The 16,248-nt window shown below is 39.7% G+C and overlaps 1 protein-coding gene across 3 annotated transcripts; it reads right to left on the reverse strand.

The window, feature by feature from the left end:
• Positions 1-243: 243 nt before the first annotated feature.
• Positions 244-16,179, reverse strand: LOC138974774 (E3 ubiquitin-protein ligase AMFR-like). 3 transcript variants are annotated; one of them, XM_070347511.1, is made up of 16 exons: positions 16,060-16,179; positions 14,916-15,360; positions 13,395-13,487; positions 12,636-12,800; positions 11,928-12,080; positions 10,623-10,663; positions 10,155-10,287; positions 9,800-9,933; positions 9,184-9,294; positions 8,300-8,490; positions 7,887-7,993; positions 6,974-7,093; positions 6,569-6,661; positions 5,749-5,954; positions 5,108-5,230; positions 244-4,002 (listed from the first exon to the last, which is right to left on the reverse strand). In XM_070347511.1, exons 2-16 carry the CDS (start codon positions 15,264-15,266, stop codon positions 3,864-3,866), a joined length of 2,160 nt encoding a protein of 719 aa, XP_070203612.1. In that variant the 5' UTR covers positions 15,267-15,360; positions 16,060-16,179; the 3' UTR covers positions 244-3,863. The 3 variants fall into 3 exon arrangements, with proteins under 3 accessions (XP_070203612.1, XP_070203620.1, XP_070203605.1); XM_070347519.1 differs by having other exon boundaries at positions 5,749-5,951; positions 16,036-16,128; XM_070347504.1 differs by having other exon boundaries at positions 16,036-16,128.
• Positions 16,180-16,248: the final 69 nt, after the last annotated feature.

Genomic DNA, 16,248 nt, shown 5'->3' on the forward strand with positions numbered 1-16,248 from the left:
ACGAATGCGGGAGATTGAAGAAAAGGAGTTATGCTCTACAATTGTATGGATGATCTGTTCAAGTGGAAATAAATTATGTAAAATATGTTCGCTTCTCTCTTTGTGTACCCATGTGTGTATGCATGCACATGTGCCTAAATCGAGAAAGGACACTCATTCATAACATTCATAATTTCAAAGAATAGTGAAGCAAACTCTTGTCAAGACTTTGTGAGTTTATTTCATTGTCATCAAACAAGTTCATTCTGATCAAATATTTGGGGGGAGGGGGGGATAATAACAGATTCACAGTAGACAAAAGTTTAAAATATGCAACACCACGAACAAGAAGTGTAAATTTACAACAGTCTGTACGTAAAGCAGACTGATACAAATAAAATGAAAGTGGTAATGTCTAAAGCGGATTGTCCAATAAGTAAGAGTTAGTAAACATGACCTAAAAAAAAAATGTAAAAGCCACAAATCTGCAACATTCACACATTCTGTCTCTTGTCCTCTCAAATCACAACTCAGTCTCCAATTCAAAATAATTTGCAAATACAGAAAGATTTTTAAATGTACAGAAATAAAGTCCAAAGGTGGAGACAAATGACAAAGCAACACGTGGTAATAACAATTAGTAATAAAATCCAAGCAGACGAAAATTATAAAAATGGATCAGGAATGCTTGCGGTTAAACTCTTCTGGCAAGACAAATGCAGATCAGTAGTTCCAAAGTTTGATTTGAGAGGTGTAATTGCCAACAGAATTGCATGACATGTTGCTGAAAACAATTAGGGCCCTGATTTTTGCCCTTTCACGAAAAAAAGTATTTGCTTTGCTAATTTCCAGTGAGTGTGCACTGTCAGTTATGATGGTAATATGTTCAATTTCTATTGGTATACATTCCCGCAGTGGGGCACTGCGGTTATGAAATTAAAGGCCCCTCCTGTTTTTGGAACCGCAGGAGCTTTCTAGTTTGCTGTTAGGTAGATTTTTGGTTCCTCTTTCCTGTCATGCTCTCTTTTTCTTCATGAATTCTTTTCTTTTTTCTGCCTTCTTGCTCATTCACCTGTATTTTTTCCAAAAATCTCTTCTCTTGCCGCTTGTCTCGCGATTCATGTATAGTTTAATCTGTTAGTGTTCTGATGTAAGTCCAGCAGTAGATAGGTTAAGCCTATTTTAACATACTGGAAACTGGTAATCTTCCAGTAGGTATTAATTTAGTTTTACTAAAGCCTGCTGGGACACAAGTAATGGGTTAGTGCATTTGTAAACAGGAATCGCTTGACAAGTGGCCCCCTTCATCCCCCCCTTCCTCGTCCTGATATGGCTCTGCGTAGTCGGCTGGACGTTAAGCAACAAATAAACAAATATTGGTATACATGTATCTTGAAAAAACTGAGCATCCTTTCTTCAGAGATATGCTTAAACCATGTCACATTTCAAAAGTTGGACTGGGCATTATTGGCGACATTGAGTAGTGATATCCATGTCGGTTACATTTAATTACATCTGAACAGCATGTCTGCAACGGATGTTTGCTAACAAGCAACGTTGAGCTTCCAGACTACACCCTAGTACCAATGATGCGGATAATAGCAAACCTACAGGATATGAAGTATGAGTGAATGTATTCAAAGGCAGCAAATCTGCATTAACTATTGCACCTTTAGTATCACTTCTTCAAGTGATGTCAGTCATTTGTTTTGAACCGTTCTGTATAAAAAGGATAAGTTGGGGTGCAAATGATATGTCAATAGAGGTGGTTTTAATCTTCACAGGTGGTTTCTTTTTAAAAATCAAATAGCAGGGGAGACTATTAACTCCTACATCCCCGAAAGCAGGAATGAGAATGATATATGACTTACCCCTATCTTTCCTACTGCCTGTGTAAAAAAAGGGAAAAGGCTTCACTGAGCCAATACAATTATAACTGCATTAACATAGAGGTGGTTTCAATCTTCACAAAGTTTCTTTGTACAAATGTCCAATTACTTTAGCTAAAATATCACAGTGGTCAAGTTCTCCAGGACCAATTTACTGAAAAGATGAGTAACCAAGGGAAGGGCCAAAAAGTAGGAAACAAGAAGGGCAAAGCCCATACGACTCACATGCTTGACCTTGACCTTTACATGACCTTGACCTTCAGGGTCAAATAACTAAACCTAGCAATGACATACACTAAGAACTGCTTTACACATTTTTCCTACCAAAATACATGTGACCTTGACCCAAGGTCATGCAACACAAAGCTGTTAATTCAAGACATAGGAAGTACAATGGTGCTTATTGGCTCTTTCTACCATGAGATATGGTCACTTTTAGTGGTTCACTACCTTATTTTGGTCACATTTCATAAGGGTCAAAGTGACCTTGACCATATGTGACCAAATGTGTCTCATGATGAAAGCATAACATGTGCCCCACATAATTTTTAAGTTTGAAACAGTTATCTTCCATAGTTCAGGGTCAAGGTCACTTCAAAATATGTATACAATCCAACTTTGAAGAGCTCCTGTGACCTTGACCTTGAAGCAAGGTAAACCAAACTGGTATCAAAAGATGGGGCTTACTTTGCTCTATATATCATATATAGGTGAGGTATTCAATCTCAAAAACTTCAGAGAAAATGGGAAAAATAGCTGTTTTTTAGACAACATTTATGGCCCCTGCGACCTTGACCTTGAAGCAAGGTCAAGATGCTATGGATGTTTTGTGGGGCCTTGTCATCATACACCATCTTGCCAAATTTGGTACTGATAGACTGAATAGTGTCCAAGAAATATCCAACGTTAAAGTTTTCCGGACGGACGACTCGGGTGAGTACATAGACTCACTTTTGCTTCGCATGTGAGTCAAAAAGACAACCTATAGCTGATAAGCCCAAACGGATCCACCAAAAACGGACATCGCATAAACTGACATTTCGAACAGAGTGCGAGTCTTGCTAGACTTCCTGTAACCTGGCTACACAAAATGGCCGACAGTGTGTAATAAAGTCTATGTCAACATTCCTTTCCTTGAACTCAAAGCTCCCAATAACCATAGGTAGTGGAAAGGGAATAAAGCACAGCAAAGGAAACGGCAAGTCACAAGGTAAACATCACAGACCAAAAAACGTCACCACCAACATCTAACATGCTATAATCATTAGTAATAGTGTGTCGAGTGTAAGTCATAAGTGAACAGCTATTGCATCGATTACGTAAACACCAGAACCCAATATCATGGGTCTGGGCTAAAACCAAAGTTTTCTCAGTGGAGGTCATCACAACCATTTATCACTGAGACACAGAAAATATGTACAATCAAAAGAACAGTAGGGTAAAATCAAATAACATTAGCATGTCATTTCTGTGTCAGGTTTGTTATGAAATCCAATAATATCAATGAACTAAAACAAATTGATTAGTTATTGAATGGCAGATTTTATAAAGATGTGTATATGTTTGCCTGGGATACTTTCAAAAATAGTTGTTTTAAAATATTCAAGATATGCTGGAAATCTACCACAAAATAGAAAAATAATATATGTGTGCACAACAACACTCCATTCCACCTTCAATGTGATGAAGAATAGCTTCCACATGTGTACTGACTGAGGAACAGCAAACAACACTGACACAATATTTACAGCTTCCAAACTGTTCTTTCTCAGTATCAATATTATCACATACACTGGAACAACATTAGAACCACTGTTATATCAAATTATCAGCAATCAGGTACTCCTAACCATATACCAGCTAAACACTCTCTCTTCCTAAGACAATCTATCTTTCACACACACACACACACAGGGACCTGCATGCAGTCACACACCTGTAACTGAAACAAATGCTGACAAAGAGGCAACAAACAAACAGTGAAAATGACTATGACTATGAGTTATTAAGACGCCTCTGCGTAGCTTGCAAGACCACTTCGCGTCTGCGTACCCTGTCATCATCTGAACTCTGGTGGCCAGCTGCAGATGATGGACCATCTCCTCCAGCCTCTGAATGGCGAGCCAAGTATCTCCTGAAAACAGAGACGCAGCCTGTTAACGCATCCTTCAGAGCTGAGAGTGTACAATGGCCATATAGGAAGAAAGGTTTTACAAGTTGAAAAATCAAAAACAAATGTCATAGACTGTATATTTCTTACGCCTGGATAAAAAGAAGACAGGCAATGATTCACACATGACCCTGGTGTTTGCTGCGTCACAATGAATTAATTAAAGTTTTAACCTGCCCAACTGTTTACCAAACTGAGTACCAGAAGAATTTGTTCAAGAGGAGGAAGAATCTCATCTCTGATCCTTACAAGCCCACATGCTGGCAAAGTAAGCAAGCAAGATGAAAAGAAAGGGAGAACTCTTGGTTTCTTTGTCTTGCTTGCTCTTCTTCTTCTTCTTCTTCGTCGTTCGCTCAGACAGCAACTCCGGAGGCCCTGATGAAGGCTGCTGTACGCCGGAGGCTCTCCATGGATCCATAGAGTTTGTCCCTCATCGGTGTGTCAGCAGACCAGGTCTCTGCTCGCAAGTTTTGGTGTGTTGGACAGTCCTGCAGGAAGTGTTCCACTGTCATTGGAGATGTGCCACAGGGGCACGATGCAGAATCACCAATGTGGTATTTGGTATACAGGTGATGTTTGAGTCTGCAATGGCCTGTTCTCAGTCTCACAATGACCACTTGGTCATCTCTGGGTAGGAGGTAGTAGGCATCCTTTTTGTTGTAGTCTGGGTGTTGGTGGAGCCATCTTCTCTTCTGCTTCTCTTTGACTATAGTCTTGGCCTCTTCATAGGTGACTTGCTTGCTCAATACCCAATGTGGGTGTCTGTATTGTTTGCTGAATGCATATATCAGCTTCTGCTTTTTGGTGTGCTGCATACAAATATTACAGGACCCATGATTCTGTCAGCCAGGCAGTGGTATGGGGTAGTTAGGTGTAACCATTGTCAACCTCTGATAGTCAGGGTGCTGTAGTGTGGGACTAGCTTGTCACAGTGGCAGGTTTAAGCCAACAGTTTGATTATATTCACAACACAAATGTTTTCCGATCACCTGTGTATGCTTAAGTCTGGTTTCAACTGAAGCCACTGATGTAACCAACTTAAACTCACTCAATAAGAAAAATAACTCACCTGCGAGCCTGTTCCAACAAGGCGTTCTTCCTCTGTTCAAGCATGGACATGCGCTCTGACGCAGACTTGGAAAATCGCCCGCCTTGGGCCTGAATCTGGTGCTCTCCTCCCACTGCTCCGTCACTGCAACGTCAAAGCTTATGGTTAGCTACCTAGTTTCAGTTTTGTTTGCAACCCTTGTTACAAATGCAGGCTCTGGCTTTGTGGTTGTTATGTGCAAGCATGCATGTGTATGTCTCCACTCACAAGCATGAATACATGTATGGATGCGTGTCTGTTTCAAGTCCATGCAGATATCAGAAGTCTTTAATGTTTTTCTCAAGAAACCTGTCACAATTATAATAAACTGTCTCTGCTTCAGTTTTTGACACTTTCAAAACAAACTTGCTTCAGAATGTCTAACTTGACTTGAACTGACATGCGCCTCAAAATTCCTGGGGCAACATAGGGCCATTAAACACACTACGTACGATGTGTCTGGAAACACCTCTGCGCGGAGGGTTTTTGCCGCCAGCGCAGCACAGATAATGAGCATGAGGGAAAAGTCAAAAGTCCAATTTACAGTCGGTGTCAATGAGGAGATTGTTTTAATCCTGTCATTTAAAACTGCTATTCACAGACAGCTTTGTTGCTATACACACCGGCTTGGAGATGCTTCTTCCACAGGCACCAACTGTTGAGACTGGAACGGCTGTGAAGTTGTGGTAAAAGAAGAAACAGCATCTGAAAGTTGTGAGCCTTCTGTTGGCTCCCTGACCTCAAAGTTATTTGAGTCTGTAGCAGCTTGAGGAGCCATCTGGTCTGTACCGTGTGACGCTTCTGTGGGCAGCCGTGTCACTTCCTGCTGCTGGCACAAAAAAAGAAAGAGAAAAAGCCATGGTTAACAATTGTGACTCTATTTGCACCAAATCGCTAAAGGCTCAATCGCTAACTACACTCAATGGTAAGGCATGCCATCTTCCCTTTGAGCTTAAAAATACATTTAAATTTCCTCACATGTTCAATGTCAAGAAAACAGCAAATGTAAATAGTGATGGTCGCTTATGAGGCATGCTATGTCGATATCCACATTATTAAAACCATTGGGTTCAATTTTGTAGCATGCAAATGACAACTTTAACCGTACAGCACGTCCCCTGTACTTATATCTGTTGGGGCATCTAACTTTCTGAGGGACCCATAGGGCACTGCTTTATCTGCAAACATGCTGACACTTTTTTTTCTTCAGATTTTCTTTTAACAACCTCTGTAAATTTATCAAAAGTTTAAGACTCCTTCCTTTTTAAGACATGATTTTTTTCTCACATTTTGCGGTCTTGTAAAGGGTGTGTCACTGTATGCTGCAAGCACATTTCTGATTTCATGCTTAGAGTATGTTTAATCTCACTGGACAGGCCACATTATTGCTCTCAAAATCATAGAGCTGAACAAACTGATATACCAGAGTGAAAACTATCTTACCGACTGTGGTTCCTGTTGTTGCTGTGGATGAGGTGAGTTCGGATTGTTCTCCCAGTAGTCTTCCCTGTATGCTGCCAGGTCTATTGTCCTCGACTATGAGAAGAAGAACAAATGAATCACATCAAAAATAATTTTGAAATCTAATGCCCTGCACTTTCAGAATCAAAATCTAGTCTTTTTCCTGTCTAACAATTACTCTGCAATCTTCATTTCTTTGCAGCGGTAGTGAAACTAGTAGCACAAACAAAAGTCCTGCATTGACCACTGTTCTCTGACAGAAACTGAAATAATTTCAGCACTCTTTGACTGTGCACACTAATAACAGAACCGCAAACCACAAGCATCCAGTAAAAAAACACCTAATAAGATAAAAATGGAGGACTTAAGACACAAAGATTTACTGACCGGTTGCAGCCTGTTCTCCAGGATGTTGTCGATGGTGACCTCCACGGAGCGTGTCTGTCGCAGGTCATCCAGTATTACCTGGGATGGGAAGTTGGGGAACATCATCTGCACCTGACGCAGCTGGAGAACAGCACAAAATGCATGATAAAATAAACACACAGAGCTGGTGGTGGTTGTGGAAACATAGAGATAAAGTGTACAGCCACTGCAACAGAGATCAGGCAGCAATTCAGTACAAGTAACAGCTATCTACAAGACCTGGCGAACAGGTATGTGTAAAAAGCTTCTGTCTGAAGAGGCTAATTAAGAGATTCAGCAACTATAAGTTGTTCCCAACAGCGAAGAACACAGATGGACACAAGTCCACTTACATGGTGCTTCAGAAATCGGAGGTAGGTGTAATGCAGACAGTTCTTGCAAAACAGATCACAAGCAATGTGTGCAAACATACGTACATGTGTAAAGGCTAACAGAAACATTCATTTTATTTGCTAGAGTATAACTTTTGCAGTTGAAATGATATCCTTACGAGTATCCAACAAGGACGGGACAGAATCGAAAATTTCAAAAATAAATTTTCATTTGATTAATATACTTACTCAACTCACATAGTATAGCATTAACTTGCAACGACTCACATACTTAGATTAATGTTGGTCCATAAAAGCGCTTCCAAATAAATTCTAAAATGTGATTGACCAACGGTTCACAAGGAAACATTTGTTCTCAATAGAACTTTCCAATGGCCAAGTGTCCACTTTGCCCAGCATAAGAAAAGGCAGAGAAAATAGGTGAAGCATGTAGGCTTTCAATCAAGGTTCAACTGACCTGTCTCTTTTTGAGTGTGGGGACAAAACTGGGAAAGGAAACATTTCTCTACACAGACACTATCACGACTCCAAGAAGCACTGACCATGCTGTCCAACTGAGAGGTCTGGATACGGAGCTGTTGCCCTGGCATCAAGCTGGTATGTGTCACTTCCACTGAAAAACTTGGAAGCCAGCTGACGTAGCGTGACCCTGAAAGAGACAAGACTTGTGTACATCACTTGCCTTACAAAACTGGCAAACCATAGACATGACAAGGTTAGACTGTATGTTGCACGCTTACTGCCCAGTGAGGTAATCTCAAACAAATAACTTTGCACTCTCATCATCATTTACTGATGTTCCTTTAAATGTAATCTCTAAAAGTACAAGTCTTCACATTTAAATGAAGCAGGTAACTTCTTTGAACAAGTTTTATTATTGAGTCCAGTTCCTGGGAGAAAAAAAACCCAAGGCTTGGAAAAAACCCAGCAATCAACACCATAAAACAGCACTTACCATCAAAATGAAAGAAGTGGTTGGTCGTGCCCTGGTTAGCGGCAGCTGCGGCTTCTGCCAGGTTGACATTAGTGGCACCAGCAGCCTCAGTACGATCAGCGCGCGGGTTCTGGTCACCAGTGCGCTCGCTCAGGGTCATGCGACAGGTCGGGCAGGATGTGTCCTGTTCCAGCCATGACCTCAGGCAAGAGCTGCACAGCACAGAAAGCAGCACATCCATGATCACAGATTGCACCGATTTTAACTGATTTTAAATTTACATAAGTCAAGAACAATTTTGTGCTGCGTTGGGGCTAAAATGCGTATGACAGGCCAAAAATACAATATTTGCAATGAGCTTGACCCCTGAGTGATGTGATTAAACCAAGTGCAAAGATGCCTATTTTGACCATAGCTTATCAGCTGCATGATGTCAGCAAACCCTGTGTGGTAACCAACATACAATTTCAAAGAACAGTGTTACAGGAGACGCTATTCATGTCAGTTATTAAGCCAAGCTGGACATCTGCAAGTGTCCATGTCAATCAACCTGCTAAACATTCATCCGATCGTGTGGTCAAACAGAAAATCAGCAGGAAGTGTTGAACAGAATGTCAGTCACGATCAAATAAAGTGTTCAAAAGAATGTTAGCAAGAACTGTTCATGTCAATCCTACTGTTATACTGTGTGCATGCGTTGGTGAGGCAGTCAAATCATATACAGATATATACATCATCAAGAACTGTTCACGTCTGTTCAACAGAATGCCAGAAAGAACTGTTCATGTCAGCCCTTCAGCCATGCAGGCTGCCAGCAGAAACAATACATATTTACACCACACAAATCATCAGTCACTTACAGCCAACATGTGCTTGACACAGATACACAAACAAAAATCTCTTACTTGTGGAAGAGATGACCACAGGGCAGTTTGCGAGCAGCCTCCATGCTCTCCCAGCAAATGGCACATTCATCTGCATTCAGTTCCAGGTCTTCTTGTGTTGCCATTGGAAACCTAAAAATAAAGTTCATCCATAATTTTGAAAAGAGGTCACTCTAAATACACAAACATTTTTCTGTAGGTAAAATTCACTGTCGAGACGCATAAATCTGTTTAACATATTACTCATGAATTGCGACTATCTTGTTAAAAAAACACCTTCAAACCTTACAATTTAGGAATCTGTCCAAATGTATCCAGACAAATTGTCTAAACACACACTGACGCGACTAACAATAACAGAAAAATTATTCAACTCCACTGATAAAACTATCAATATTGAACATGGGTCTTTCTGAAGAAATCTTTACAACAGATGAATCCTGACAGCATGTGGTCTTTGTCTCATGGCAGCACATGAACTCAGTTGGCATCAGGTTTGATTCCAATAAGTCTCCATGGCAGCATAGTGACAGGGCTCTCATCTCATTATAATGATTACTGATGTAAGTTTCAATACTAGACTAGTAAGTAAAATACACACTGCAAATACACTTTTTTTTTTTAAAGTAGTGCTCACCTGGCCTGCATGTTCTTGACCACCTGGCGATAGTTCTTGTGGCGCTTGATGCGACGCTGGAACTCGTAGAACAGGTAACGCAGCTGCATGCAAATCACCAGGCTGGCCATGCTCAGGAAGATGTTGCCCCACAGCTGAAAGCACATTTGTCAACCTCCATGTTAATTTTGTAAATCACTTTGAATTGCAACAACGTACAATAGCATTAGCAATAAGGTTTACAGTTTCAAAGAAAGAAACAAAAGGTCATCATTTCAAAGGCAATGTTCTAACACACATAGAGAATTCCATAAACAAGGTACACATGGAAAACAAGGACGACACAAAATGTGCGAGATAGCTGAAAAGAACTGACCAGCATGTGGAGGTGGTGACCAAAGTCAACGGAGAGAGAGGACAACTCGAAGATCAGCTCGGAGTAGTAGACGTACACAGAGCGGTTTTCCCACACACTCTCCAGGCTCAGGTCCCACAGGTGGATAAGGTACCTGTACAAAAGACACAGAGCAAATGGAGGAATCAAGTTCTTGCCTCATCTACCTCTCAAAATCAAAATAGACTTTTACAGGAAATCTTTTCAACATGACAGCAGTTTCTACAAGAATAGAAAACAGTTGAACATATCAGACACAAGAATAACACTAACAAGTAACAAGGTATGGATAACTGTGGCTTGACTGCTCTTAACTTAGATATAATGTAAACAACCAAAACATCAAAACATAGGACATAAGCCACTCTGTTCACAATACCTTTTAAAACACACACACTCATGTATGCCCTCCTATACACACAAGCACGAACAATGCAGCCAGTGACTTACCTGACTATTACGTAGACCGTTTTTAGACCCAGCAAAACACACTGTACAGGAAGAAACAAGAACGCATTACTGTATAACACTATCTCAGATAAAGTGCAACACAAAACAATATCCTAGTCCCTAGAACCCAGTTAAAAAATCATAACAGGATGATTTAGGCAGTGAGCACACAGCAACATAACAGACAGGAGGCCTATTGTGAAAGCCTGGCTGTTTTCTACTAAATTAATTGTTACAAATGTTACCACTTGCAAACATGTCAGCCTCTAAATATTACGCACCTTTATTTCAGATAATCAGATTTTCATTTTACATCCAAAACCATGAATCACCATGGAAACATGCTCACGTAAGATAGTAAGAGAACTTACCCTGGTCCGATTATGAAATTTTCAAAATTAAAACAAGTCGCGTAAGGCGAAAATACAACATTTAGTCAAGCTCAGTCGAACTCACAGAATGAAACTGAACGCAAAGCATTTTTTTACCAAGACCGTACACTCGCAGCATCGTCTGTCCACCGCTCGTGGCAAAGGCAGTAAAATTAACAATACAGAAAAGCGCGGTAGCGGTTGCGCTGAGGAGGATAGCCCGCTTTTCTATATCTCTATTCTTTTTAACTCTCTGAACGTATTTATAATCCAAACATATCATATCTATATGTTTTTGGAATCAGGAACGGACAAAGAATAAGATGAATTGTTTTTAAATCGATTTTGGAAATTTAATTTAATCATAATTTTTATATTTTTAATTTTCAGAGCTTGTTTTTAATCCGAATATAACATAATTATATGTTTTTGAAATCAGAAAATGATGAAGAATACGATAAACGTAATTTTGGATCGTTTTATAAAAAAATAATTTTAATTACAATTTTCAGATTTTTAATGTCATTAATAGCTGAAATGCAATACCAAAGTCCGGCCTTCGTCGAACATTGCTTTGCCAAAATTTCAATCAATTTGATTGAAAAATGAGGGTGTGACAGTGCCGCCTCAACTTTTACAAAATGCCGGATATGACGTCATCAAAGGTATTTATTGAAAAAAATGAAGAAAAAAACGTCTGGGGATATCATACCCAGGAATTCTCATGAAAAATGTCATGCAGATCGGTCCAGTAGTTTACTCTGAATCGCTCTACACACACACACACACACACACACCATGACCCTCGTCTCGATTCCCCCCTCTATGTTAAAACATTTAGTCAAAACTTGACTAAATGTAAAAACACAGCCTCAAGACTGAACAACATCCCAAATGTCAAAACTATTACTCTATTAACAGGAACGTGACTCACCTCAGCAGCCATGAAGGCAAAGATGGTCAGTCCAAACTTGAATCCAGCAGCCACGCAGACCCCTAGCAGAGTGGCTGAACAACCCATCAACACCAGCAGCAGGCCCAACAGCTTGGCATGGGCGGAGCGTGGAGTTGTCGGGGAAAATGATAACTAGCAGAAATACAGTTATATCAAGCCATTGCTCGTGAAATGAAGCAGATTGTACAACAAAACTAGGTGAATGAAATGGTATTTCTTCCGAAAAGAGTGGTACATGTAGGTCGAACAGAGTGTGATGCGCTTGAAATGTCTAAAATCCCAACACTGACTTGAGTTACAACAAATATCCAGAAAGACAGGTACCATCTTATCACTTTTGAGTCTAGCGATACATGTAGTCACTCTTTAGTTTTGCTGCGGGTATAGCTTCATAAGCCCATAAGTGTGGTACAATGTATTTAGTCAACACACAGAACAGTTCAACGCAAAAGAAATAAAAATCTGGGAACAATTCAACCCTCTCTTTCAGTCGCACAAATACACACAGAGTATAAAAAAACTAAAACTAAAATCAGAGAAAAATCCCAAACCTCTTTGTCAAACACACACACACACACACACACACAGAGTCAAATCTTACAAAAATATATTAGAGGAAAATTAAAATAGGGAGACAGACAGCAGACAAGGAAGACACATATATATGAGCGCTATGTGTCAACTCACATATTCAAAGCGGTCCTTGCACAGCTGCACCAGGAGGTGCAAGAAACCGAGGCAGGTGAACCATGCCACCCACAGCACCACCTCCTCCATGGTCTGAACATTCATCACTCCAAAGATGAAGATGAACTTGTAGAACACAAAGTTCCAGAACTTGTCCTTCAGATGCTGTGCAAAAGATGAGCATTTCAAAATTATTTCTTCACTAGTTGTAACTTCATGCAACCTAGTATTTATCACACCCAACCAAACTACATTGTACTGCTATTTCTTTAAACTGCTTCCCCAGGCTCATATAGGACCTGATTATATTCTGTAGTATACAAATGTGATGCCTTTTTTCTGTGTATGAACAAAAGCCTAAAGCCAAGAAAACTAGCCCTAAAAATCACAGTTCATTAAAATTTAAATGCAGACCTCTACACTGTAGCCTTTTCCTTCATTGAGTTTCAAACTAAATTTAGATGAAACGAACAAGATAACAATAAAGTAAAAAGTCCCTTGTTTGATTTAAGTATTTCACAATACTAACCTATATTTAACTTTTAAGCAAATACAAAAACACACATTTTAGCAATGTTTGTTGCCTTTTCTTTAAAACAGGTTTGAGCAAACTTTTGACAGATATGTACATACAAAGCAAGCACCACCACTGCACCAGCCCTCAAATCAAACTGAAGATGCAAACTGAAAACATCAAGTCAACATTCCGTTGTCAAACTCCAAAAATGCTGAATACATAGATCTACACGAGACACTCACCTGTTGTTCACTAACTCTCAGTTCCCCAAAAATGAGAGCCTGGATCAGTTTGCCCAGCAAAATCAGCAGACAGTAAACAGTGTTGACTATGGTCTGTAAATAAAAACGGTAACATTGACACTCTAGTAGTAGTACCAAGTGTGGTATAAACCAAGATGAGACTGAAATGTTTGGGCCAGTCTGTAAGCGTCATATTAGTCATTACTAACAATCTGAGTCAGTACACATCACAAAGAGCAGATCTATCCACCTTACACTAAAATCAGACCGCCCTCCCCCAAACACACTAGTTAAACCTAAGGGCACTATTTTTTAAGCTACAAATGTCTTTTGCTTTTATCATAACCATCAAAATGTCATCATCAATTTCACACAACTTGGAAAAATCATCAGGATGCTTGTATAAATTCTGCAATAGTATCATTACTCATATTGGTGCTGAGATATCAACATCCACTGAGAATGACAGAAATTGGAAAAGCAAATGTTCTGCTTTATCTCAAATGATTCTGCTAAAAAGAAATAAAACGCAAAAAACCCGAGCACCCACAGAAAAATATACTTGACTTAAAGTTAAACAGTTTCACTACGACACAAAAATCAACAACAAACAAGTCGCGTAAGGCAAAAATACAATATTTACTTAATTTAGTCAAGTAGCTGTCGAACTCACAGAATGAAACTGAACGCAATGCCATTTTTCAGCAAGACCGTATACTCGTTGCATCGTCAGTCCACCGCTCATGGCAAAGGCAGTGAAATTGACAAGAAGAGCGGGGTAGTAGTTGCGCTAAGAAGGATAGCACGCTTTTCTGTACCTCTCTTTGTTTTAACTTTCTGAGCGTGTTTTTAATCCAAACATATCATATCTATATGTTTTTGGAATCAGGAACCGACAAGGAATAAGATGAAAGTGTTTTTAAATTGATTTGGACAATTTAATTTTGATAATAATTTTTATATATTTAATTTTCAGAGCTTGTTTTTAATCCGAATATAACATATTTATATGTTTTTGGAATCAGCAAATGATGGAGAATAAGATAAACGTAAATTTGGATTGTTTTATAAATTTTTATTTTTTTTTTACAATTTTCAGATTTTTAATGACCAAAGTCATTAATCAATTTTTAAGCCACCAAGCTGAAATGCAATACCGAAGTCCGGGCTTCGTCGAAGATTACTTGACCAAAATTTCAACCAATTTGGTTGAAAAATGAGGGCGTGACAGTGCCGCCTCAACTTTCACGAAAAGCCGGATATGACGTCATCAAAGACATTTATCAAAAAAATGAAAAAAACGTTCGGGGATTTCATACCCAGGAACTCTCATGTCAAATTTCATAAAGATCGGTCCTGTAGTTTAGTCTGAATCGCTCTACACACACACACAGACACACACACACACGCACGCACATACACCACGACCCTCGTTTCGATTCCCCCTCGATGTTAAAATATTTAGTCAAAACTTGACTAAATATAAAAAACAAAAATAATGTAAGTAGCTGACATACTCACCCAAACACACCAGGCTTCTGTAAAGAGAACCCAGAGGAAGTTCTCCTGGTAGTTGTCATAGGGAAGTGTCATGTTGATAGGTTCCTGAATACCCAGAGATTCATAGATATCCGCATCTTCTCCGGCAACTGGTTCCTTGATCTCCGGCTCTGGTATCCAGCCTCTTAAACTTGAGGACTGTTCTTCTATCTGTGTTGTGGTGACCACAGCATCTTGCAGGGTAACAGCTGTCTGACCAGTGATGACTGTGTGGTGTGTGTAAAGTAAGGAAGATGCCAGGAAAATGACAGAAAGAGTGACATAAGTTTGCAGGCTGGGCAGAGGCAGCCTTTCCAGCAAAACCGCCGGCATGGTCTTGGAATTTCTTGGGTTGTCTCAGTCGCTGGTATATTCAGTTGCACTCCTTTTAGTTGCTTAACACGACGAAAAATCCCCGGAAGCACTCCTGCAAACAAGCAATGGAAACCCTGTAAGTATAACTGAAGAACATTTACTGCATTATCAGCAATTTCTGCCAGCAGCAACCCATCAGTCACAAATCAAGTATCTTTTAAGACGAAATCAAAAAACAAGAAAGGTAAGTTGGAACGTTTGTTACTGACCAAAATACGTTAAATCTCTAAGACGGTTATGTTTAGACTTACCTTATCCTTCTATCACGAATTATAACAAAACTAAAGGTGCGGTGATAGCTTAAGGCAAACCAACTTATTAACTTAATCAGTCAATCTTGACCTGTGTCAATCAGTGTCACTGTCAGTTTCACTTTCAACCGAAAGGTACGGAGAGGCTCTGTTGAGCACATTCAGGATCTACTCTGTCCATGACTGTGTTATTGTATATATATGTTAATATGACAGATGGGAAAAGAAGAAATGGGTACTACACTAATCACCAAAATATCCATCAACGAGAATCAACAAACCACACGTCGTCTTCGCTGCCATTCAATAACAATCCGGCTGCTTCGCCTTCGGTGTTTTCCTCTTTATGGCCGTATTGACATTCTCATAATCTCAGAGTTAAGCTTCTGACGAACAGATTTCAATATGACATCTCTTAATAAGCAGATACTGCGCATTGTATTATTGCGATCAAAGACATCTAAAGGAATATTTACCTTCGAAGGGAGCAGCTTACTTACCCACTCGTAAAAAAACAGACACCCGGAGATGATGGAGGCTAACATGAATTGCGCATGCGCGTATGTTGTTCAATCATCTCCCCTGTTTCATCAGAAACAGTGACGTCATAGAAGAGTTGACTTGATTTAAAATCAAAAAGTAGAAAAAGCAAATACAATCAATTGCTGTGCATTCATTTACAATCAACA

This window comes from Littorina saxatilis, linkage group LG1 (genome assembly GCF_037325665.1).
Source record: "Littorina saxatilis isolate snail1 linkage group LG1, US_GU_Lsax_2.0, whole genome shotgun sequence".
NCBI classification, from domain to species: Eukaryota; Metazoa; Mollusca; class Gastropoda; order Littorinimorpha; family Littorinidae; genus Littorina; species Littorina saxatilis.

What these genes read in the sequence shown, in the direction of transcription:
- LOC138974774 (XM_070347511.1), bottom strand. Translation starts at nt 15,266, where the DNA reads ATGCCGGCGGTTTTGCTGGAAAGGCTGCCTCTGCCCAGCCTGCAAACT. An exon ending in GTCACCACCTCCACATGCTG is followed by an intron (nt 9,934 to 10,154) that starts GTCAGTTCTTTT and finishes ATGTGCTTTCAG; the next exon opens with CTGTGGGGCAACATCTTCCT. An exon ending in TGGAGAACAGGCTGCAACCG is followed by an intron (nt 6,662 to 6,973) that starts GTCAGTAAATCT and finishes TTCTTCTCATAG; the next exon opens with TCGAGGACAATAGACCTGGC.